Genomic DNA, 24,472 nt, shown 5'->3' with positions numbered 1-24,472 from the left:
TGTTCTAAGAATCTTGCTGTTGGCCAGAACAAAACATTTGAGTATGTGTTTCCTTTTGTTTTATATCTGCCTCACCTTTTATTTTAGTTTATATCTTGATTATGATTTTTGTTAATCATTTGCTTAATAATCTCCGTGCTGAATTCATTGTCTTTAATTTCTAAATTTCCATTTCAGATTTGTATCAGTTAAAACTGCTGCCTTCTAACAGCCTAACGTTATAATGCTTCCCTTGATACTATGTTTCTTTCTCCTCCCACATTTGCTCTGCATTTTGATTTTAGTACAAATGGGACCACTCTTGGTTTCATTTGCATCAGTTCCTTTCCTATTTATAATTATCAAACCATCTATTATTCCACCTAAGCCAACAGTACTTTGTTTCAGACTGCTTTAATTGAAAGTAGGCTTCACAGCCAATAAGTGAATGTCTACAATGGACAGACTTGAAAGAAGGTCTTTTTTTAACCAACTCCTTTTAAGTCAAGGATACGTACACATTTGTACCATATATACAGAATATTATATAAACATATAATAATTTTAAGGATCTTTTTTATTTCTGGATTCACATATGGGATAGCTATATTGATTGTTCTTCTTTTCCCTGCACACTTAAATAGCTTTAAACTTAAAGCACACTTAAACTTAATAGCACACTTAAATAGCACACTTATATAGTATCTGCTAGCTGATTTTCATGTGAAATAGTTACCAGTTTTCATGTGGAAAACTGGTACATGCTGCCATTGTGTCATTCTGTTCATGTAAAACTAAGAGATCAGCTCTTCTGTTTAGCTATTACATGTCCCAGTTCTCTAAAAATAACGCCACATGGAAGAAAATAGCAGTGGCAGGACATTTGTGAGCTTGTGGCACTCGTGTTTGATGTGTGCACTGGTTTTGTTTTCATTTCATTAATTTAGTTAGTCACTGTGTAATGTAAGTAGTAGGAATGAAGTAGAGTAGATTGCCTACTCCTGTGTTTCATAGAATCATAGAATGCTTTGGACTGGAAGGGACCTTTACAGGTCATCTAATCCAACCCTCCTGCAAGAGCAGGGACATCTTTAACTAGATCAGGTTGCTCAAAGCCCCATCCAACCTGACCTTGAATGTCTCCAGGGATGGGGCCTCCACTATCTCTCTGGGCAGCCTGTTCCAGTGCCTCACCACCCTCATTGTAAAAAATTTCTTTCTTAAATCCAGTCTAAAACTGCCCTCCCTTAGTTTAAAACTATTGCTCCTTGTCCTGTCACAACAGGCCTTGCTAAAACGTCTGTCCCCGTCTTTCCTATAGGCCCCCTTTAAGTACTGGAAGGCTGCTATAAGGTCTCCCCGCAGCCTTCTCTTCTCCAGGCTGAACAACCCCAACTCTCTCAGCCTGTCCTCGTGTTTACCAAAGGAAAGTTAAGTTCAGGCATGTGCGATGAAAGAAAGGAGATTGTCAGGTTGGAGCAGAACTTCGGTGCTGTGGGCTGCCATCACTCCTAACCCTTGACATTTGCATTCTTCAGGTGGTCCAAGCCTTGGAGATGGCATTTGGGTTTCCTGTCATGGACCATGTTATGCATGGTCTAACATGCAGCCGTAATGACCAATGCAGACTGATGTCTACAGGGAAGAGCCCTGCTAGTGCCACCAGGAATTGAAGCAAGCCGGTGTTTTGTTTCTAGTTCTTGGTCAGCCAAATAATGGGCAGGAAAAATGAAAGAGTTGTTTTTGAAACAATGTTTAGTATCCATTAAACTGGGTTATATAGAGAGAAGCTAAATTTGCTTTGTAAAATGAAATATGTTAGCTGCTAAGTTATTCGTGCCCTGTATTTATTTAGCATCTTTCACATGGGGAAAAAGTAAGACGCTAAACAAAAAAAAATTGCCAAAACAATTAGAGTGAAAAAAATCTGGTAATTAACTATTATTTTTCACAAAACTAGTCTAATTACGAATCAGTCATGGTAAAATGAAAGGTCAATAACTACAGATGCATAATTTCTCTCTGATAGATTGCTGTTTGAAAATAGGTTTGTGACAATTATGTGATTAATTTCCTTTTATTAAACAGCATTATGAGACTTCATGTTGCATTCATCAGTTTATTACTGTTACTTTTTCTCTTCAGTTGCAAATTAATCCTGGATAACATCAGGGCAGAACAGAAGCTCAGGTAGATTGAAGATCTCTTCTTCTGGTGTTGTTTGTGTTGCAGGGAAGACCACAGATCTGAATCAAAATCAGAGCCTCGGTATGCTGAAACTGGCAGTATCATCGTAAAAAACCAAACCAAAAAAAAAACCCAAAAACCAACCAACCAAAAAAACCCCCAACAAAGTGCTTTTAGTCCGACAAAATGAGGGCCAGATCCAGTGACATTCTTGCGTTTCTAAGATGAGGCACATGAGTGATATAAGTACCTAAGCTAAACTGTGATCCAGAACATCTTTCCCCACTTGCCACCTAACCCTCAAAGTACCCTGCCTTTTTATCTTGAAATTCCTCAGGCATGAAGCATTGCTGTCCTGGACAAACAGAGAATTTTCCCAGGCTTGGAAAAGCTGAGCAGTCTGGGGATCCAGGAACCAGCCATTGATTTGCACAAATTCCTATAGCATCAATACAGTAAATGTTTTCCAGGTATTCACTTTGAATTTCACAGGTATTCACGTTCGCTTAATCCTGCCCTGTAGGCTTGGGCTCAGTAGAGCATTCAGTGGCCACCACCACTTTCTGGGGACATAGTTGTACAAGGTCAGTTGTTGTATTCTGTCCTCCTATCTAGCAGCCTGGTGGTGGGAATACAATGTCCAAGGCTGTTGCCTCTTCTTGAGCATAATTTAGTTTCAAATATTTTGGTCTCTTGCAGGTTTGTGTTCTACTGCTAGGCAAGGCTGCAGGGCACCCTGCAGTTTAGGTGCTGAAATTGCACACATTGCACATCGGGGCTGTCTGCAGCTGCTAATCTAGATTAGCAGAAGACAGACAAATCTTTTTTATTTGAGTATTTGCATACTTTGATGTTGGGTTAATTGAGTGAAATCCTTCTTAGTGACCATCTAGATTTCTTAGTATATTTCTTGAGGTGGGTTCCAACAGCCTTAGCTATCTGATGCTTTGTTTCTACTTCTGTTGGAAAGCACGGTAATAATTGTTCAGCCCACCACTCCTAGGTGAAATCAGGCTCATTAATGTGGCTTGGATTTTGGTTACATATAGGATTTTCTTGACTTCATGGGCTCTGTAGTGTGGCACATTTGTACTCGGCTGGCAGGCCGACAGGTTTTATCTTCTTTGTGTAGCTTAGAGAAAAAGAATGTTGTTCACTAAGTAAAATCAGGATGTCTTGGGGTGCATGGGAGTTTGCTTTTCCTGTCAAGTCTTCTGGAGAGACTGCTGTTGGAAAGGAGTCTGGATCATCTTAAATTCAAGATTCTTTGAATAGTGCTAAATGCTTTGCTACTCCATTTGGAAAGATTATAAGCTGCCGTGCTGACTGGCTGTGATATTCATTAGAGAACTTTCTGGGAAAATACAGTCAGCAAGAAACAAAGGTTTAGCAGTATCATTTGAGTGCTGTTAGGGAGTGTTGAACAGCATTGTCTTTCTGTCACTGTCTTTCAAGGATCTCATACAACTATGGGTAATTCTGGGCTTCTCATTTGGAGCCAGCTGGAGAATGGGCCCACGACAGGGTGTAAAGGGGCAGAGGTTCTCCTGAAGTGGTTTTTATAATAAATGCAGCTATGTAATCATTTGGTTAACTTGTTATTCAACCAGTGCAGAGCAGTCTTTGGCCTTAAATCCAGCTTAGCATGTTGATACGTTTCGGTTGCATAGTGCTACCAATGAGATGACTCTCGTTTGACATATTCAGCCATTTGGAAACTTATTTTATGTTCAGCAACTTATTTTATGTTCAGCAGGAATGTTAGAGTATGCAGTTATTAGAAAAAATAAAATAGGGATTTGGACTTAGAAAAAGGAAAGAATCTGGTTGTCTTCTGGCAAGTTTTTTTGGTTCTGGTTATCTGCAAAGTATACACCTCTTGTCAGTATAAATAGGGAGTGCCTGTATAAACATTCTTGTTTCGCCTGTTCCACATAATAGTTTCTTGTATCATATTTCTTTTGACCTCACTATCTGAAACCAATTACAGGAGATCCATTTGGGCTGCATCTATTTTCATAAGAAGCCCAGGCAGCAGTGTTTTTCTCAGAGATGAATATCAACATCAAATATGCTTCTGAGTGCTTTGTTATTTATGTTTCAGAGAGATTTTGTAGCCTTCAGCTCTCAAGAATGTGTCACGCTGTGCTGTTTATACATTGACGATATTAATGGGCGTAGATGTCATTTTCCATTTTAACGTCTCAAATGCAACAGGCTGATAGGTTAAACATTCCTGTTTTTAAAGGAAAGATATGAGTGACATCTGTTTCCTAAAAATATACATATATTTACTTTTTAAAAACCAAAGTAATAAATTTACCGTGTTTTAGTGGCAGCTTTCACTTTATTAAAATGATAAAACTTTAAAAATTATTTTAAGGCATGCTTAAATTAAATACAAGGGTTTGGAATACAAAATAGAAGCAAGTTGTATCTCATAGTATTATCGCCAACAAATTGCAAAATCTACTGCAATTTATCAACTTTAATAGGGTGAGTTATATGCAATTAATTTCATTTTTGTTCTGCTTACATTTTAGCTATGCCAAAGCTGCACAGTAAATATTAAGAAGTAGTGTTCCCAATGAATATTTTACTAGAAGACACAGTGAGTTCTGGAAACCATATGCCCAAATTTCCTGCTTATACAGCCATTACTTAAAGCATTATAATGATTTTCATTTGCATTATTAAAATAATTTCTAATCCTCAGTTCTTTTTATTGCTTTTGTCTGCATTGACTTTTTTGTGTAGTTTTACTAATTTAGATAACTTAATTAAGGAAAAGTGCCTACTAAATTTGAAACAAATGTTATTGGAAACTGGATACAATTTTGACTGCCTTAGAATCCATTCTTGCTGCTGTTAACTTGAGGTAGGACTCAACATAATCTTGATCTGACAGATTTATAAAGCTCTGTTAGTTTGTCTTCACCAAACTGTTTTTAGACCACGAGTTATTATCAAATTAGTTCACAGAAGTTTATAAATTATATGTGGGATCGGTGTTTACCTGAAGTGTACATGTTAAACTATGAATTTTGAAAGACACTTTCAAGTTGTCAATTTGTTTTGCAAAGATTTAATAGAAGCAAATGAGTTGGTAGAACTGAATGTTTTATAGTCTCATAATCTTCACTTCTGAATAATGTCAGTAATAATCCTTTGAAATTAACAGTCTGTTTCTGGGAGGTTGTTTACTGAGTAGCAAAATCTAAAGTTAAGCAGCACACTGGGAGGAAGAAGTACCATATGACAACTGCTATAAGAACAAAGGCTGTCAGTGATTTCTCCTTATGAGTTTTAAATCGTCTTTGATCTCTTGAAATTGTTTTCTGTTCTTCTTCTATCTCCTGTGTTTACAATAATCTAAACTGCCACAATAAGATCACTGAAGTATTCAGGTAGTCATCATTTATAAGACATTCTGTATTAAAAGATGAGCCTTTACTCCTTTAAAGATATCCCAACCAGCACATATGAATCAAAATAGTTTAAGTAGTAGAGCCTTTTATGCAAACATATCCTGTTGTGCTGCCTTGCTTTTTCATAAAGTGTGACTCTTTTTGTAGTTAGTGGTAGGAAGTCATGCTTTCTTAGGCTGATTCCACAGCAGTATGCTAGCCACAATTTGAAATTATACTGTCTAGCTTAAATCTAAACTGCGGTGTAGTATAATTCTCTAATTTTCAAGTACTGTAATTGTACAGCTTTACCAGATGCTTGCTTGCTTGTTTTATTGTATTGACATGAGACGACTTTGCTGCTAAGGAAGGTTAGGACACTGAAACAACTTGCCGAGTGTTCCAGTTATTTGCAAGTATACATCAGCATTATATCATTGCAATTTCTTTTCCAGGTAAAGGCTGTGTAATGAATTTTCTGCAACTGCCACAAATAAAAAATAATTATCTTTATGGTTTTTCCCGTTTTCTGTAACTCCAGATCTCTTCTCTGATTCCTGTAGCAATATCACCCCAGGCGGTGAGGTTGGTTTTCCTGTACACTCTCCCATGAATTCAGGAGTGCAATAGTTCTCTTGCTTCCATTCAAGTTTTCCTTTCAGAGAGCTCTAAAGATTGGGAAGGATTATAAATTCGCCACAGATCTTCTGTTCATGCATTTAATCCATGTTTTGTGCTTAAACCACTGCAAGATGTTGGGACCAAATCCTGGTGCCCCTGAAACCAACAGATATATTTATCTCTGATCTCAGACAGAGCAGGATTGTCCTTTAGGATCTGCTGAAGAACTGTGAGTGCAGAAGAGATTATGCTGTTCACATAGGAAACAGAGCATCCAGTGGTTCCTTGGTAACAAAATATTTCAAGTGCACTTTGAAATATGTTAACTTTTATTTATTTTTGGCGCAGAGAAGCTAGTTCTGTGTGTCTCGTTGCTTAGGTTCAGAGGAATGTATAGTCTTTGTAAAGCTGACCTGTAATTACTTGAGAATTTGATGAAACAATACGGGGATTGTTGTGGGAATGTCTCCAAATGTTAAAAGTCTGCTCTGCAAACTTTGTACCAGAGCCTTCTATGGGGAGACGAATCAATGTTGTTAGGAGATGGTGCTAGCGCATTCAGTTTGTTTACTTTGGTTTTCTATGTCTGCCTGCCTTCTCAGAAAACTTGCTTGGAGCCAGACTGTAGCAGCCCTCTCTCTGTCTTTTCATAATTGATCAGGGGATGACTGCCTTCCCTGAGGGTTAAGACGTGGCAACTTTTTCTGTTTGCTCAGCATCTCAATGCAGTAGTTCAAACATTGTTCACACCAGCTGGCAGTGTAATGCCATATGCACATCTTGTCAAAGCAACTGTTGTCATGGATACTAGAAACTATCTTAAAAACCAGCTCATTTGAGTCTAATCAAAATTGTACCTTTCTTTATCAGTTGAGAATCTTTCTTATTTTAGGGAACATGGATCAAATGGCATTTATTGCAGTGTATTCCATCTAAAGTATGTTTTAATAACATAGATAATAGTGTGATGTATTTTAAAGCTGCAACTGCTATTTACTGAACTGATTTTTTTAAGGAGGAGGAGGGGGGAAGAGTTCTCCAGGTAGTTTGAGTGGAAATGTTTTGAAACGGGGGTTTTTAAATTTCTTACTAAATACCACTTTATAACACTTGGCATTTTAAAAATAATTTTATAGGAAAAAATAATTTAGATTAGCCTTCTTTGGGTAAGTGGAATGTTTGTTTACATTTCATATGTTTAACTGTGTTTTGCTGAGTTGGGATCAAAACATAAAATAAATGAAAACATTTTCTATTTTGATTGGGATACTGTCATCCCAGAGCCTGATCTGGTTGGTTGAGTAGTAATTTCTTTGTTCTCTGATTTCCCTAAGAATGCAAATGAAAACCACTCATTTTTATTTGGCATTAAAACTGCACTTTATTTTGTCAAAGGAGAGGTTTCTCCTTGAATTGTAAGTACAAAAAGTGTTTTTAATCTTCAATGAATATCCTTATTAATTCACTTTCAAGATAATCTGATGTTGATTTGTCAAATTTAATTACAGCTTCCGGTAACACTTGAAGTCTACTTGCTTTTGCTTCAAAATTCTAATATGAAAATGCAAATTGAATGATAATTTGCAAGGGAGTGGGCATTTTAGTTGAACACTCAAAGACAAGTTCCTTGTGGAAATGAGGCTATTGATGCAGTTTATGATTTTTCCTCTTCAAGCACTTTAAACAAATTAACTTTATTTCCTGCAGGATTTCATGTACATCCATAAATTCTGGTGAAGTCCTATATATGTACTTTCAGATGACTTTTTTTATGTTTTAAGTAAAAAACAAACTGAAGTCTGAAATCTAGCAAATACAAATCAAATAGGAGGAGATTGCATTTGTTCGATTGAACTTTTACCTAACACTAGCAATGAGTAACTCATCTCTTTCTAGGAACTGGTGGAAATTATTTACTTTTTTTTTACTTTTAGGCACTCCAGGCAGCAAGGCAGCTGCTTTTACAGCAACAGACAAGTGCACTGAAATCTCCTAAGGGCAGTGATAAACAGAGACCACTGCAGGTTAGTAAAGTATCATTGCTTTTGTGGCCTTACTCTCAGGGAAGAGCACTATGCTTTCTCACACATGAGGTCTGTGTGTGGATGCCTGTGCTCTAATGCTGTGTATGTGCATATTCACATACAGGAGGTTACAGGCTTGCATGCTCGTGACTTCTCATTCACAAAGAAAATTCACTGTAAGTTACAAAAGCCTTTTGTAGCGATAGATGTTTAAGAGGTCCAAGATTAAATCTGATCTAAGTTCAGTAGCTGTGCTATAAATTAATTCTTTACAGACAAGTTGCAAAATTGGTATGTGATTTTTATACATACATGGACTAAACTGTAAAAATGGCTGTGTTAAGACTAAGAGTAAAACAGTATCCAGAAAAAAAATTGGCTAAATAACTCATCAGTACTATATGTAAATGACAAACAGAGAAGTGTTCAGAAACTACCAACACAACTGCATGAAATTATGAAAGAGCTGCTTCTGCCATTTTAGAAAAACATACGTCATAGAGTTTCACACTGGGATGCTGTTGGGCTTCAGATTGTGTTCAGGTGAATAGGTGTTCTGTTATTGAATTATTGTTTTAAATATATTATTAGTAAAACTATATATAGTGTTTTATTCTCGAAAAATTTTATCTGGGGTTTTTTTTTGAGGTTTTAGTTCATTTATTGCTAATTCAGAGTTGCATATGAAATTGCATTCTGCTGACAAAACTGGTTCTCTCATTGTATATAGAAAAAATATGAGTGTTTGACTGCTGAATTACAGTCTGTTGCAGACAGAAAATGTACATGAGAGACAATTTTATTTTGTTGAGGAAATAAAAAATTATAGCTCCTACCATTCTTTTCCTCACATCTATTTTTCTGGGTGAGCCTTTATCCTCACGAGACTTCCCCTGTTTTCTGATGGAATAGGGCATTTTTATCTCATTTTTAGTTTTTGTCATGCATAATGGAGGACCCCTGGCACCAGAATTTATCTTTTTCTCCACCAGTGAAATGTTGTGAAATTTGATAAGTAAGTTGTGCAATTTTTGTACATAATTCACATTGTCTCCTTTTCTTCATGAAACTTCATGGAGCAATGTTGGACACAGCAAACAGTTCCACATTCCACATCAGCTCTCTTCAAATATACTTTTGAAGTTGTATTTATTTGCTCAGCACCAAGCAAGAACTTAGGGAAATGACTAAAGAAAATGGAAAAAAAGAAAACATGGCAAGTTGGCATCCTGCCATGCTGTAGTTGTAGTCCAGTCCAGAGGCGTAGGAGCCCTGGGACCATCTCAACTTTCCACTCTTCACTCTTGATTTTGCTTTGTATTAGATATCTTCTAGGCTGAAGGCACACAAGAAGAGTAGTTGTAAAGGCAGCAGCTTATGAACTATGTAGGTTTTTGAAGTTTTTAGAAGTGGAATTGGTGATCTTGAAGGGTTGAATCACAGAGATGATAGATTTAATAAATACAGTGAAAGTAGTTTATTCTGTCAGCTCCTCATTCTGAAAGATAACATGGGCTGTACTACGAGTGTACAAGGTCCAGATGCTAAGGGAAGTATATGAAACAGGCAAAAATAGTGATATTTTTCCAGTATATGTTTGCCAGTGAAGTTAGCTTACTTTAGTCCTCCAACTTGTAAACTGGAGCAGTTGAGGAGCTACTCACTTCTCTGTTCACATTCTCCACCCGTTCGTAAACCTTCTTTTCACAGCTGAAGAGATATGGGGGTGCACTGTTTGTGGTAGGCATCGATGAAAGGAGAGAAAACCATGTTTGGAGACAAAGACAGTCATACACATAACCCAGAGGATGATGAGGTGAGGAGAGGGAGTCTTGTGCTTTCCTGCTCCCAAAGCACTAACCCTGGCCTGATGCCTTTTAAATGCCATGGGATGGTGTATTGTAGAGACGTCCTGTATTACGTGTTTGCCAGAAAGAGTCAGTGCCTCATGAGTCACACTTGCGAGGCAGGAATAAGAAAATAAAGCAAATAATTTTCTTTTCAGAATTGTTACATGCTCCCTAAAGCCAAGATTATTGCTCATGTTTCCAACTTTTCCTTCCATGATCAGTATGTAGACAGTGCCTCTTATTAGCCTTGGACACTTCATTTGGTTCATTTTTAAATGAGACGAAAATGGAATTTGCTCCCACACTTTGGTTTATGTATCAAATACCATGTAAATTCAGTTATGAGCACAAACTCCATTGAAATTTTCTTCTTTTGTGAAAAGGATGCATAAAGGTTTTGAAAATGAGTCCTTGGAGCTTTTCTATTTCTGTCTTTTACTGTTAATACAGAGCTGTTCATTGTTCATTATGTAGTGGAAATTCACATTTTGAGCATCATGATGCCTGTTTGACCAAATACTGTAATATTGGTCATAAAATTGTACAGTACTATTATTATGCCAAATTTAATGGTAACTTTAGCCAAAATCTCCTAGCAGTAGGAATTGCTAAATGTGTATAAGCAATTTGAGGTTTATAAGACAAAAATACTTGTGCTTGTGTTTGTGCTTAAGGAAACAGACTTCTCCCAATATTTTAAAATACTTTAATATCAGTGTATTTCTAATTTCCTCTAATTTCAGAGCAATTTACTGATCTGGCAACTGGAGATATGTTAGAACTGATTTATAAATCTAGTAAAAACCTAATAAAACTTTTAAAACTAGCTCACACATCTGCAGGCAAATGGGGGTGTTAGGTAAGCCTTGCCATTGCATCTTTCATGTGCTCCACATTTTGATGTAAACTATTCTATTGTCCTATGTGCCAAAGAAAGAAAAAATCAGTATTAATTTTAGTGGCCATCTTTTTGTATTTGATGGATATTTGGGGGAAAGTAGCGTATGGTGTTTTTATATATGTTCTCTCTGTTATGCCATAATGCGTCAAGTATTCTAGTGACTTACAGCACCTACTAGCTAATCAGCAAGTTGAAAACTTATTGAAGAAACCTTCAAATTTGTGTCCTCAACTTTGCAAAAAAAGGGTGTTGGGTAAGTCGTCAAGTTCTACTGTGCTTTACAGAGGGGATGGTTTTAGAGAACCGCTGGGATTTTCCTAGAAGAATTTGAGTGTCTTTTGTGTCCTTCTCATGAAAAACCTTTTTAAATTTACCGCTAGCTATGTGGTCTATTGTAAAAGAGGAATGTTATGTTGGCAAATATTTTTGGTTTAGTTTTTAATGCAAAAGTTACCCATATCTAGTAGTTATCCTATATTTTCAGGGAGACAAGGTTTATATTTCAATTGTGAGTTAACAGAATACCTGCAAAAATTACAGTTTTAGATAGACACTTATCTTGATCTACTATTACTTTCTGATTTACATTTTTCTGGGTTTCAGACTGCAGATGGCATAACCATTAGCATGTCTTATGCAAAACAGGAGAAAAACATCCCATCTGACAAGCTTGAGTACCAATTGTACTAGTGATTTTACTTTCATGTATAGATATCCGAATAAATGTATTTGACACATGTTTATGTATGCCATTCATTACGCTGATGCACCAATTGAATGGATCCAATCAGTACATACATTGATTAATGACATATTGCAGAATAGCTAAGGAGGGTTTGTGATGAGAGTTGAGGATAATGTTAACCTGCATATGATGAGATAATAGCATTTACTTCCTTACTGTGCATCCTGGAAAACATATTGCAGTAGTAAGGTTAAGATTTCTGTAGTACTGGTTTTTGTTTCAGAATATTTTTCTTTTCTGGAGAAGCTGTGATTGTGGTAATCCATGGTGAAACGAGCTGATTGCTTTCACAGATTTCACTCCTTATCACCACATTTCCATAGTAGGCATAACAGGGAAAATGTCACTTTGGCTCTTAGAACCTGTAGATCATTCTCCTTAGGGCAGAAAGTCACTGTCCTTATGGCCACTGAAGAACGTCGTGTCATCTAGCCTGATTTTTAAAACTGGCAGCTTTATTCTTCTTGTTACACTTACAATCATGAGGGAGACTTGTGGTTCTTCAAGAACTGTGCAGAGCACAAGCATAACCCAAAGGTAAATGCTATCAGTTTGCTGCCACTGATGGGTGTCCATGTACAGCATTGCAACTATTTCCCTTCCAGGTAGGCAAATCTTGGTGCTGAGACTAATCTGTCCATGATACACATACTATCGTTGGCTGCGTAGCATAGTGATTTGGACAGCTAGTTGTAATTTTATTTGTTTGCTCTAAGAGCTATGAAAAGCCTAGCTATTTCTATTCCCTGGAATGTCTCTAAAGAAGTAGTTTATTTTCATAAAGTCAGACTTTGAACTTTACCTCAATTAGAATAAATAAATAATTCTTTTCAATCCCATAAGTTAATATATCTACAATAATTTGGTTAGTTGGTTTTTTCCTTCATACTAGGAGATTTGCTGATTCTACATCAGTACTAATGCATTCTGTATGAGGATGGCATGTCAGGAAATCATGACTCCTGGAATCAAAGGGTTAAGCTCAGTGTGTACCAAACCTGTTGTATAAATATCATGCTGTATGGAGTGTTGAGTTGTTAAGGTAAGTTTTGCTTATTTAGCATGAGCACTTCACTGAAGTGTAATCATTTGATAAAATTTGGGAAAAGTAAGTATACATTTAAGTTTAATTACTTAATGTTTATTGCATTAGTGCATAGTATCAGAAGAACCACTTTTTTTAAAGACATGCAAAATGCAAAAATTTAGCATGAAAATTTAGCATGCAAAGATATTCATAGTCTCTTTTAACCTACTCTCCTTGCTTTACTCTCTCCTAGTTTGGTCATCTCCCTTTGGATCTTCATATGAGTCTGAATTTAAAATTCATTGCACATAATAAATAAGCAAACATATCATTAATATTGTAACTTTTAGTTACTTTTTTAAACATACATAAGGAGCTGTTGAGAGATAAGAAATTGGGAATGTGGGGAAAAAGAAGCAAAAACCACTGCTTTTAAATTATATCCTCTGACTTAACACACACTGACTGCAACCGTGCATGTGTAATGTCAGTAAAAAAAATTCCCAGTTTAAAAACAGCAAAAAAAATGTTATGGATAGAGTTTAGATAGAGTTTTCTTTGCATTACATTCAAAAAAAATAGAAACAAATCTAACTGGTCTAAAACTGCCTTTCCAAACCTTGCGTGTTACATATTTCTATTTATCTAATGAGTGCTGCTAAGCATAAAAAGTAGGAGGACTGTACATGCTAGAAAGCACTGATTTAGAAAGATACAGGTGCCTAATATATAGTGTAAGAGGAGACTAGTGATAAACAGTCTTTTTCCCTCTCGAGTATAATTCTGGAGGAAATGTGTGGCCTACATATAAGCAAACACTGAGGCTTGGGGTAAATTAAATTTGGTAGATAGCTGCTGGAAAATCATAAGTCCCATTTTCCCTTGTAAGTCTGTTAGGAGGAATATGCAGTTATCCTCTAAGGTGCAGAAATTTGCATCAGTGATACCCACTCTAAAGACAAGGAAAACCCCAAGAGATGGAGAGAAGGCAAGGAGTTATTTTTAGGTAAGGTTTGTGGGGGAGGGAAAGGAGAAATAGCCATGTTTGAGCTTTCATGGTACAGAAAACAGGAGTTCCTTTTAAAGTAGAGGGATAAGTACAGTAATAAAGAAAAAAAGCTGGACTATTTCACTGATTTATAGTGGAAGTGTCTGTATACCAAACGTGCTGGAAGTCCTTATTTATATAGATACAAGTCTGCTCCAAAGGCTTATGTCCTGTCTTTGACAACCTCTTTGTCCTGGTTTAACCCCAGCCAGCAACTAAGCCCCACACAGCCGCTCGCTCACTCTGCCCTGGTGGGATGGGGAAGAGAATCAGAAGGGTGAAAGTGAGAAAACTCGTGGGTTGAGATAAAGACAGTTCAACAGGTAAAGCAAAAGCTGTGCACACAAGCAAAGCAAAACAAGGAATTCATTCACTGCTTCCCATGGGCAGGCAGGTGTTCAGCCATCTCCAGGAAAGCAGGGCTCCATCACATGTAATGGTTAGTTGGGAAGACAAATGCCATCACTCCGAATGTCCCCCCCTTTCTTCTTCTTCCCCAGCTTTATATGCTGAGCATGTCGTCATACAGTGTGGGATATCCCTGTGGTCAGTTGGGGTCAGCTGTCCCGGCTGTGTGCCCTCCCAACTCCTTGTGCACCCCCAGCCTACTCGCTGGTGGGGTGAGGAGCAGAAAAGGCCTTGACTCTGTGTAAGCACTGCTCAGCAGTAACGAAAACATCCCTGTATTATCAACACTGTTTCCAGCACAAATCCAAAACATAGCCCCATACTAGCTACTCTGAAGAAAATTAACTCTTTCCCAGACAAAACCAGCACGCTCTTTTATGTGTGAAAACCCATATGTTGCATCATGTGCCATTTTGCTGTAAAATCTTTCAAGAATACATTTACTTTAAGTCACTTTTTACTCTTGAAAACTTCCAGTATTAAAAAATACATGTATAAAGAAAGTGGCACTAGTTAGTATGGTTTCCTTTTTAATTTAAAGGAAATATCAGTCACCTTGAGGTATTATCTCTTGTTGATAAAGCAGATAGTTGTCATTTTCATGTACATAGAGTATTACAGCTAACCTTATGTATGATCTTTGTAACATGTGGAAAAATGTTTACTAGCAGCTGTCTAATGGTAGTTATCACATAATGGCTTCACCTGTATCTAACTGAGAGGAAAAAAACTAGCTGGTGCAGAGATCACATCTTTATCCTGAAAATATTGTTGCAATATTATAAAATATTTTGGAGGCAGAGGAAAGAAGTATTATGCAAGTTCTGTTTACAGGTATTGAATACGCAGAATACTAATTAGGATTACTATGTGATCAGGGATTTCAGGAGGCATTTTAAAGTTAAACATATGTCTGTGCAGCAATCATCTGACTTGTCACTCCATTACTGTGACTGTCAGGGAATCATTTGTCACCTACATCACTATTGTGTCTTTCCTCTCCCCCTTTCTCTCTTGTTGATTCTGGTCCTTCTAGAGGATTGGGAGGAGAGGGGAGAACCCCCCCACACACTCTGGTTCTTCACTCAGATTCTGAAAGGCAAACCTTCAGAGAGAGTGCCTGGGTCTTTTCACAGCAGCTTTTACATAGCAGACCAGCAAACTCACCTTTCCCTCACAGTAGAATCTGCAGCCTCTCTCATACCAGGAAATATTGCCATGCATGGGATGGATGGACTGGTTTTTATATTGTGAACTATAGGAGTCTCCAAGCCCTACAGAGAAGTTGCTTTGCCTTGCTTGAGCAGCTGGAAAGCTCTGTCCCCCTGCAAGCCCTCCCGGTGCAGCCACTGTGCACGTTCACGATTGCTCCTCTTCAGGCTGCTTGAGTAGTTCCTCTGCGGTGTTGGGAGGTGTAGGTTTCCTTGAGCCACTTCTCCAGGCTCTTGCAACAGGTCGGATCAGCCTGATTCTCTTACCAGTTGGCTCATTGCCCAGAAAAGCTTGTGAAGAGCTGAGAGGGAATGTGTGAATGGTTCCCTACTCAGTGTGCGCTCTATTAAAGGGTCTGCTCCCAGGCAGGGCCCTAATTATGCCAGTTTAGGATCACACCACTCAAGCAAGGCTCTCCTGATACTCTTGAATTTGAAAAACACATTAGTGTACATTGATTTAGAAATTACCAAAGCAGGAAAAGCAACTGAACAAAATATTCTGTGAATGCTCTAGATGGGTGTAGATTTTTAAAAAATGTTTCTAGTTAGATTACTATTAAGGAAAGTCTCTTTTTTCCACAAGGTTTTTCATTTCATCAGGCAATTATAAAAGTCAAGGAAATTTTCTACCAAAACCAAAGTTCTGTGGCTAAATAATGAAGAATCTTCAGTCAATAGTAGCAAATGCACCTTTCCACATGAAAATCCAGTCTCCCTCCATAGCCGTTTGAGGCATTCGTTGTGCAGATTACTTCCCATGTGTGTGTTTTGCAGGTTAATTTTACTTTGTGAATTGAATACTTGTCTTGAAATTTCAAATCATTACACAATATTTTGTAGTTTGTGTGTTAGTTGTCCAGTGCTTTACCTAGCAGGGGGACTTTACTGGGGATGTGGAGAGCAGAGCAGGCTAATCAGGAATCTGAATGTATGCCAGGATCAACATAGGTGTTAATTTTAGTTTACCTTCACTTGGGCTGTATACACGTAAAGTTGAATTAAAAACTGTTAAAATTATCCAGATGAACACGCATAAATATTACACTGTAATGCTACAGAAAAAAAGCATGTGAGCATGTGTGCTGCTGGAAAAGCAGTCACACAGTGCAGTGGAAAAGCACATCAGCCCATCCCGTTGGCAAAGGGGGTTGTCCAGCAATTGCCACTTTGATCTTCTAGGTCTTTTTATGCCTTCTTATGCTTCTAATATAATTTTCTTGAGACAGACAGATGAGGGTGTTATGAAATAGAATTAATGGTGAAAAATTTACTAAACACTATCTCAGTGCTTTACTACTTGATTATGTGAAGCTTTGAAAAGCAATTGTACAATAATAGTATGTACAAAGGAAACTGTATGGTATGCCAGCAACATCAGTATGCTTCAAGGATCTTACTGAGAACCTGAAGTATAAATGAAGAAAGGGATTTTCCCCTAAGTGTTCACAGTAAGCTCATTTATTCAAGGAATATGCTTTCAGTCGGACAGAAAAGAGAGCCTTCACAGTATTGAGGAAAACCAATACAGTAACCCAACATATCAGAAAAAAAAAATCAAAATCAACTCTGTACTCATAAAAGAAGTAATTTCCAAATTGCTGCAGCTGTAACACAGATAGCTATGGGCTTGATGCTTAAGAATAATCAAATTACCAAATTAAAGAAAAATACTTCCCAATATAAGATACGGTGTAGTGTGAACTCATACACAAAACAGTGTTTGTTTCTGTTTCCAGAACAGTTTAGGATATCATGGAGGACCTCAGCTTGAGGGCATAGTCTCTGAGGTGGAAATAATAATGCAAATTCAGAGGCGAATGGTGATTGATGTTTGCATGTACAAAAAAATATCTCTTGATTAGAAAGGGTTGAACCCATACTCCAGGTGAGGAAGAAAAAATGCCTAGCTGCAAGTCTTCCATAACAATAGGAGGCATGTATTTCACCCATGGAAAATAAGATAGGAGGACAGGGTTCACGAGAGGGCTGGACTGTTGTACAAGACAGATATCTTTCAAGAATGTAATTTAGAAAATAAATTCTAATAAATTTTAGAAGTACAGCAAAATACAAGGTCATGTGTTTAAGAACTTAGAAACATTTCTTCCTTAAGCTTATGTCCATCACTTAAAATGAAAAAGAAAGAGAGAAGCTCAGTGTATTGGTTGCTGTATGACTGTGAACGACCAGTGATATAACATAGGTGAAAAAAAGAACATGCAATCCTAAATGACTTTAAAAAGGTGTTTCCAATAAAAATAGGAAAATATTAATGCCATTTTTAAAAGGTATCTTTGAGAACTCATCTGGAATAGTGGGAGATACACAATCCACCTAATTTCTGGTACCTTATTAGTATGTTAGAAATGTGCTCCGTATAGGTTCTGTTGAAAGATTCAGGTTTCTAGTACTGATGCCCTGAATTTCCATGAAGTGAAGGTATCTCACCATTTTGACTATGGCTGAAAGCTTAGCACATTTGCTATATACCTACAGTTAGGTTGTGTAAATTCTGTATACATTTTTATGATATACAAGTCCAAGAAGGTTTCATTCAGACTAGATGCATAGGCTGAAAGGTTGCGATTGCTCTATACAGTTTGGGTCAAGAAGCAAACTTTAGGAAGGAAGAGGCATCTTTTATACTTCTTAAGTACAGTTTTAAACATGGGAACAAGTAGCTAAGCTAAGCAAGAATGAACTATGGGAAAGAAAGCTTTTCACTGTGCAGAGAAATGTTTCTGGAACACTGTTCTAGTAGAAGTAGTGGAAGCAAGAGCCACGTCCCACGCACACTACGTACTTTAAAGATAAAGCTTGACCAGCTTAGAAAGGGACTTACAATAATAAAAATATTGGAGACATAAAGTCTCTTCTAGTCCTGTGGTGCTGTGTGGTTTTTGGTTTTGTTTTTTTTAGAAGGTAGGGAGCCATTGAAGCCAATAGTAAAATTCTAGGGAACAGAATAGTGTGCTGATTTTTCAATAAGCACATTACACCATATCAACAGATTCATTTTTAAAGGATTTTAATGCCTTCTTAAAATTATAGCATGTACATGAAATGCCTTAAAGGACATGACAGTTGATTATTTTTCCAAAAGTCAACTTTATTTTCTGTATATTTATGGCCTGTTTCATGAACAGAAAATGCTGAAAGCTAGATAATAACTGGCATTATTAAAATACCGATGACATCCTAAATTCACAATATTTAAATTCACTATCAGTTTATGACCATTTTGGATACTTTAATTCTCACTTGTTAGATTACAACAAAAGATAGTAATTTCTATGAGCATAGTGTAAGTAGCTGTAGCTTTCACATCATTTGATATAGTCTGGATTTTTTCAAGCTATTAGATAGAAAAATGTATTGACTTCATAATTGTCATTAAGACATAGAAGAAATACCACTGAATTAATAAATATGAACATTTGTAATTTGGAAGGCATTCATTCTGAAATTAATTTGCTTTTCTCTGCAATAAATGTACTGAAACAAGAGGCAGAATTTATTTTAAAAAATACCCCAGCATTATTTTAAGTATTTTTTCTTCCAAAAATACCCACTTCCATAATGTTTTAGAGTATTTATAGTGTTGAGGTGATTGTCTCACGGTACCTGAAAATGAAGTGAATTAGTCTAACAGCCCACTTATGAGATCATTATTATTGCAACCATTTTAGGGCCTGGCATATAATATGACCCAACAAGTCTCAGAGCCAAGATTAAGAGAGGGGGCTCTCTTCCACACTGAGAAAAGTCATACTAATTTAGCATCTTGCAAAATAGTTTAGTCTAGGAAAATGTTTGTTTTGGGTGGGGAATACTTGTATAGAGTTCTTTGAGTGAGTATTTAATCATCGTAATTTGACTGGGGTGGTACAGTTTGTATTGTAATACTCCAGCCATACCTCTAGAAACAAATAATTATAACTTTGTATATGATTCTTTATAATATTTGTAGTTAACAAACGTAAGTGCTATTGTATCAGACTTAATCTTTGTAATTAATAATGTCCTAAAATACATCCAGAGATAATATTGTATCAATAGCTGTCAAGACTGATTTCCTAACCCTTTTGGGTTTCGGTAACATTGTTAAGGTAAACTGAAATAGTAAAACCTGCCAATTGTATATAGAGCTTGGACTGTCAATATAAAATATTTATTGGATTTTGTTTGATTTTATCAGATCTTTTGATTATTTTGACTATAAGTATAGTAAGAGAGAAGTTACTAGAAGTACTTCTGGAAGGGCTGGACTACAGTAGTGGCATCATCTTTGAAATAAATTCTAGTGTAATGAAAACTCACAAAAAAAGATTAGATAATGCTTTTATTATGTGTAGAATCGCTTAGCTTTTTTAAGTGAAAACCCTAAATAGTGATAGCAGAGTTGGACCCCTTCTTGTAGTTAAAGTAAGATCTAATGAATCTATCAGAGACATTGATGCACCACATCATTTACACAGAAATTATTTCTCAATTAAACCTCTGTGAATGTCAAAGAGTTTAGGAGCAACTCATAAACAGAATCCTGTTTCAGGGAAGAATCTTTGTTATTTAAATCACTTTTTCCCCCCATGAAACTGTCAACAGAAATTCTAAAAAGGTTTTGAAAACCTTTGTTTTACCTGGCAGATCGTTTTATATTTTCCGTGTTTTTTCCTTGGAGAGTAAACATCACTAGCATAGAGCCTTTAGAATGGTGCCGCAACAATAGTACAAGAAGTTGTTCTTCCTATTTTAGTTCTGGGAGATTTAGTGTTGTGATTTTCATTTCATTACATATCAACTTTGTTAGTGTTATTATTAATTATTAATTTAAAACGTGATTTACATAAGAAGGGTATCCTTTATAGAATCATAATTAGTGTGCTTTCTCTCTAAGAGAAAAAACAATGAGGAACTTGTTTTTGACAAATACGGGTCTAGACACTTGGCTTGACTAGCAGTCCATGATCAAAAAACTATTATTTTTAAACTTAAAATGCATTAGATTACATCTTCAGTATTGATCTCATTGTTAGGATGAAACTTGTACTTTTCATACTTTTAATATTTTATTATTCTTACTATTGTAGTTATGAAAGCTTTGTGTTAGAGATTTGGGTCTTCTTGTATTAATAACTGTACAAAATTTTAATGTGAATCAGATTTCCAGAGAGCATACATTGCATTCTGGCAACACTAACAGAGTGCAAGAAAGGAAAAAGAACTGCAGAGACACACAGACACATGCATCATTGACATACCCATTGTAATGGGACCGAACATCAGGCAGCAAGTTTATACTCATACATCTTTGAGTGTATTTCATGCCCAACTGTATGAGCACAAGGTATAGGTATACATTATTTACACTTTTCGGGGAATACCAAAATCCATTGGCTCAAGTTTTCAATAGTATTGGGTAAAGAAGAAGGAGACATGATCTGTACAGATCCCAAGATATCTCTGCTCTTTTATCATCCCTCCAGCTCTTCTAGTCCATCTTTTGTGTTTTATGGCTGCAGGGTTGCCTTTTAGCTACAGTTACAAGTGCTGAGGGCTCACAGGATCTAATTGTTCCCTTGCAGTTCGAGGAGTAAAAGACATGAAATTAAGCTAAAAGGATGATGTAGATCTTCAAGCAATATATAGCCAAGCTCTGGAACAGGTCTGTGCTGCAAGATGTTATGGATGCTAAACATTTAAATTGGCTCAAAAATCAAGTGAACAAATTAATGGAAGAAAAATCCATCCATATAAAATGCAAATTCCTCATTTTCATAGTCTCTAAAGCCCAAAATGCTGGGATGCAGGGAGTGGCCTGGAAAAGCGTTGCTACATCTGTACACCACCATGTTCATTTCTCTGGGTGCTGAGTATTGACCACTGTTAGAGGCAGCCCAGTAGGCTAAATGATCATTTGGTCTAATTCAGTGTGCTATTCTTCTGTCTTTTCAAGCAACATCTAGAAACCAACATATTTTGCTTCTGGGGACTGCTTTTGGCCATCCAAGTGAATTTGACTTTCCTGCAAGAAAAGTCTGGTTCCACCAGCAAATTTCAAAGCTTACAAATCATAGTCCATTGGACTTCTCACAACTGCTTTTAGTCATGCTTTGAAGAAAACCTCTAAAAATATCTAACCTTTCCCAGTCCAACCTCTTAAGGAACACTTCTCTTTGGGACACAACACTGACATCAGGATGACATAGTATGTATTTTGCTAGCCATAATTACTCTGCATTGTTATGGAAAGATTGGATTAATCTGATTAAGCTCAAGCAAAATAGCTGTGTCCTCAAGCGATTCCAAGCTGCCTAGCCACTTGCTAACACGACAGTCAATCAGAAGCTCGATGTGGTGTAATCTGAAAGGGATCCAAAAGAGACCTTCCGAAAGGGGAAGGATGTACCTGAGTTGCATTGGGAGCAGCTATCTGCCTCTTCCATGAGTTTGTAGCTATGTTATGACTTCGACCATGCAGGCAGTGAAGCCCAGATCTTTAGATTCCTGGTTACATGTACAGGACTGCAATGTCTCTCCCACTGTATGGGAAAAGGATCTTCCAAATTTTATGCCTTCAATTCCCATTCAAATAAGCCGCAGTCAATAAAAAGGAGAAAAAGAAAGTGTGGCTGCCTTCTGTAGAAGTGAAGGGAGAATTTAAAAAAACCTCAACACAATTTTTAGAGTTAGTTCCACTCTTTTGACATACCGGTCTGTCATCTACCATTAAGTTGGTGAAAACAACAGTGAAATACAGTGTTAAGGTTAGGTATAAAGGCTAATTTTAATTTTAATGTGGGGTATAGCCCACATATAATCCATATAAAATACTACTAAGCAAATAGGCAAAATAAAAATCTAAATTATTGACTGTCCTGTTCTGAAAAAAAGATAAATTTAAATATTGTAGAAAGTTAAGTAAATCTGAGTGAAAAGAGCATGACAAGGAATAACATAGTGGCAGAACACAGATCCAGCTTGAGAGAATATTTATTTAATTTTAAAAGTTGTACAAAAACAATTCATAGCATAAATATATTGCATTTCTTAAAATCAATGAGTTGCAGTAGAAAAAATAGTCATAATTAGTTTATGTTTAGGAAAACCTGAGGTTCTTTCTAACCAATACAATTAATAACTTTAAAAGCTGTATGGATTCCAAAGTGTTTGTTGATTGTGGTTATCTATACCAGAAAGGAAGATACTTACTGAGACAATTGTGCATTTGTAGTTGTGTAGTTAGTTTGTACTCAATCTAGTGATTTATACTTGTCATTGTATGTAAAATGTAGTTCTCCCTAACATAAAAACTATTTTTCTTTAAATTTAAAGTAAATTTTCATGAAATTACAGTAAATTATTCATTTAGGAGTTACAGAAATTGAATAGACATATTCAGGCTCCCTTATGATGTGGTAAAAGGGAACAATCTGACAATATACAATTAGCAGCGCAAGCCCCTGCAGCCCAAGAAAGTCAGTAAGAGCAAGGGTTACTGGTACGCTGCCTACCTGGGAGATGCTACGTTGACTCAACCAACATAAGGGACTGTGTTTAATTCCATAAGCAATAGCATTGGATAGTCATAGTATAGTATTTGTGGCTTAAGTTATACCTCAGAACTTCAATTGTAAGTCAATGTAGTTTGTTATGGTCAGTATATTGTCCTTGATACTGCATATACGTTTCTTTGATCCAGATACTCAATCTCTTTCCAGCAACTTACTGAGGTGTCAATAGTTGCATTAAGGAATATGAGGCTGCTTTTAGGTAAAAACTCAACAATGAGATTATTTAAGACACCAGCAGAACTACCAGTATGAGTTGTCTTCTTTTCTGAAGACAACTGTTTTAGAGGGTGTTGCCTCACTGCTGGGGTGCCTTGTCTGGGGTGCTGGGGTGGTTATTTGATTCTGTCTGGATGTCATCCCAGGACAGGAAAAGGTAAGAAATGAAGCAGAAAGGCGCTTTAAAATCTTGAATATCTATTTCAATATGCAGTTGAGGCTTTTTTGTTGTAGTTAAGATATTTAGTTAAGGTTTCTGTAGAGAGATATGTTAGTTTATCAAGAGTTTAGTTAAGATATGTAGTTAAGGTTTCTGGGTATACTGTGTTGCTAATTAAAATATCAGGTATATATTTAAAAACTGATTATTCAGTGTAAAAATCTTCCATATGTTCAATCTCACTGAGAACAATTGTATCCACTCTGAACAAAGAAGTTGTAGTAGACAGTGGTGGGAATTAAAAAATATTTCACATTTCCTTTTTCCTAAGACGGCTATCTATGTTTCTACTCTGAGTGATCCAAGAGAGAAAAAACTACTTGATAAGACTATGATAAAATAGCTCACCTTAAGCATAAGACATATATGAAAGCTTAAGGTATGATCTCACTCCTTGGGGGCAATTTATGATTTACATCTGTAGTTCCCTGGGTCTTCCCTCACGCCCTTTTTGGAGATTGGAATAACATTGGCATCTCTTACATTGAGGCTAATTTTGGATAAAAGATTGTGAAAATTTTTCCGCTGATCAGCTCTCCCTAGTGTGGTCGTTCACCCCCTCTTCCTTTGATAAGAGTGTTTATCACTGTGAAAAAATGTGAAGGGAACTGAAGACCTCATCAGGAAGAGTGGCTGCTTTTGTAACTCCAATGCAAAAGTGTGCGTATGCAAACTCCACAATGATTGCTTTCAAGAATTTTCTGAGTTTTAAAATGACAGTACAACTTTACATTTGGAATGAGGAGGTGTGAACAATTTGATGTATGTATCATGGTTTTTAATCTAACATTAGAAGATTCTCTACATGTTGGGCATGTTATCCAGCTTCTGCATGTTGTTATATTGGTAGAATTATTTTTAAATGCATTTGATGAGATCTTTGTCTCTTATTTTTTATTTGCTCTTTAGCAAAACCTTGGTTTCTGGTAATGTTTCACATCAGGAGGTGGTTTTGTTCCAAAACCAGGTATTATGGATGTACAAACCTTGATTTAATGTGCATGAGCTGTTTAACTTTGTTTTCTTACGTATTTCTGTAAGTGTTGTGTTA

The 24,472-nt window shown here is 36.6% G+C and overlaps 1 protein-coding gene across 1 annotated transcript in view; it reads left to right on the top strand.

Moving 5' to 3' along the window:
* FOXP2 (forkhead box P2) overlaps positions 1-24,472 on the top strand; it is a 300,347-nt gene that overhangs the window by 164,290 nt on the left and 111,585 nt on the right. Inside the window, exon 3 of the mRNA XM_075491561.1 lies at positions 8,129-8,218. Within this exon, the coding sequence (XP_075347676.1) occupies positions 8,129-8,218 (90 nt within the window). The remainder of the gene's footprint in view (positions 1-8,128; positions 8,219-24,472) is intronic.

This window comes from Mycteria americana, chromosome 1, assembly GCF_035582795.1.
Source record: "Mycteria americana isolate JAX WOST 10 ecotype Jacksonville Zoo and Gardens chromosome 1, USCA_MyAme_1.0, whole genome shotgun sequence".
NCBI lineage: Eukaryota > Metazoa > Chordata > Aves > Ciconiiformes > Ciconiidae > Mycteria > Mycteria americana.
This window is presented reverse-complemented; position numbering and strand designations above follow the sequence as displayed.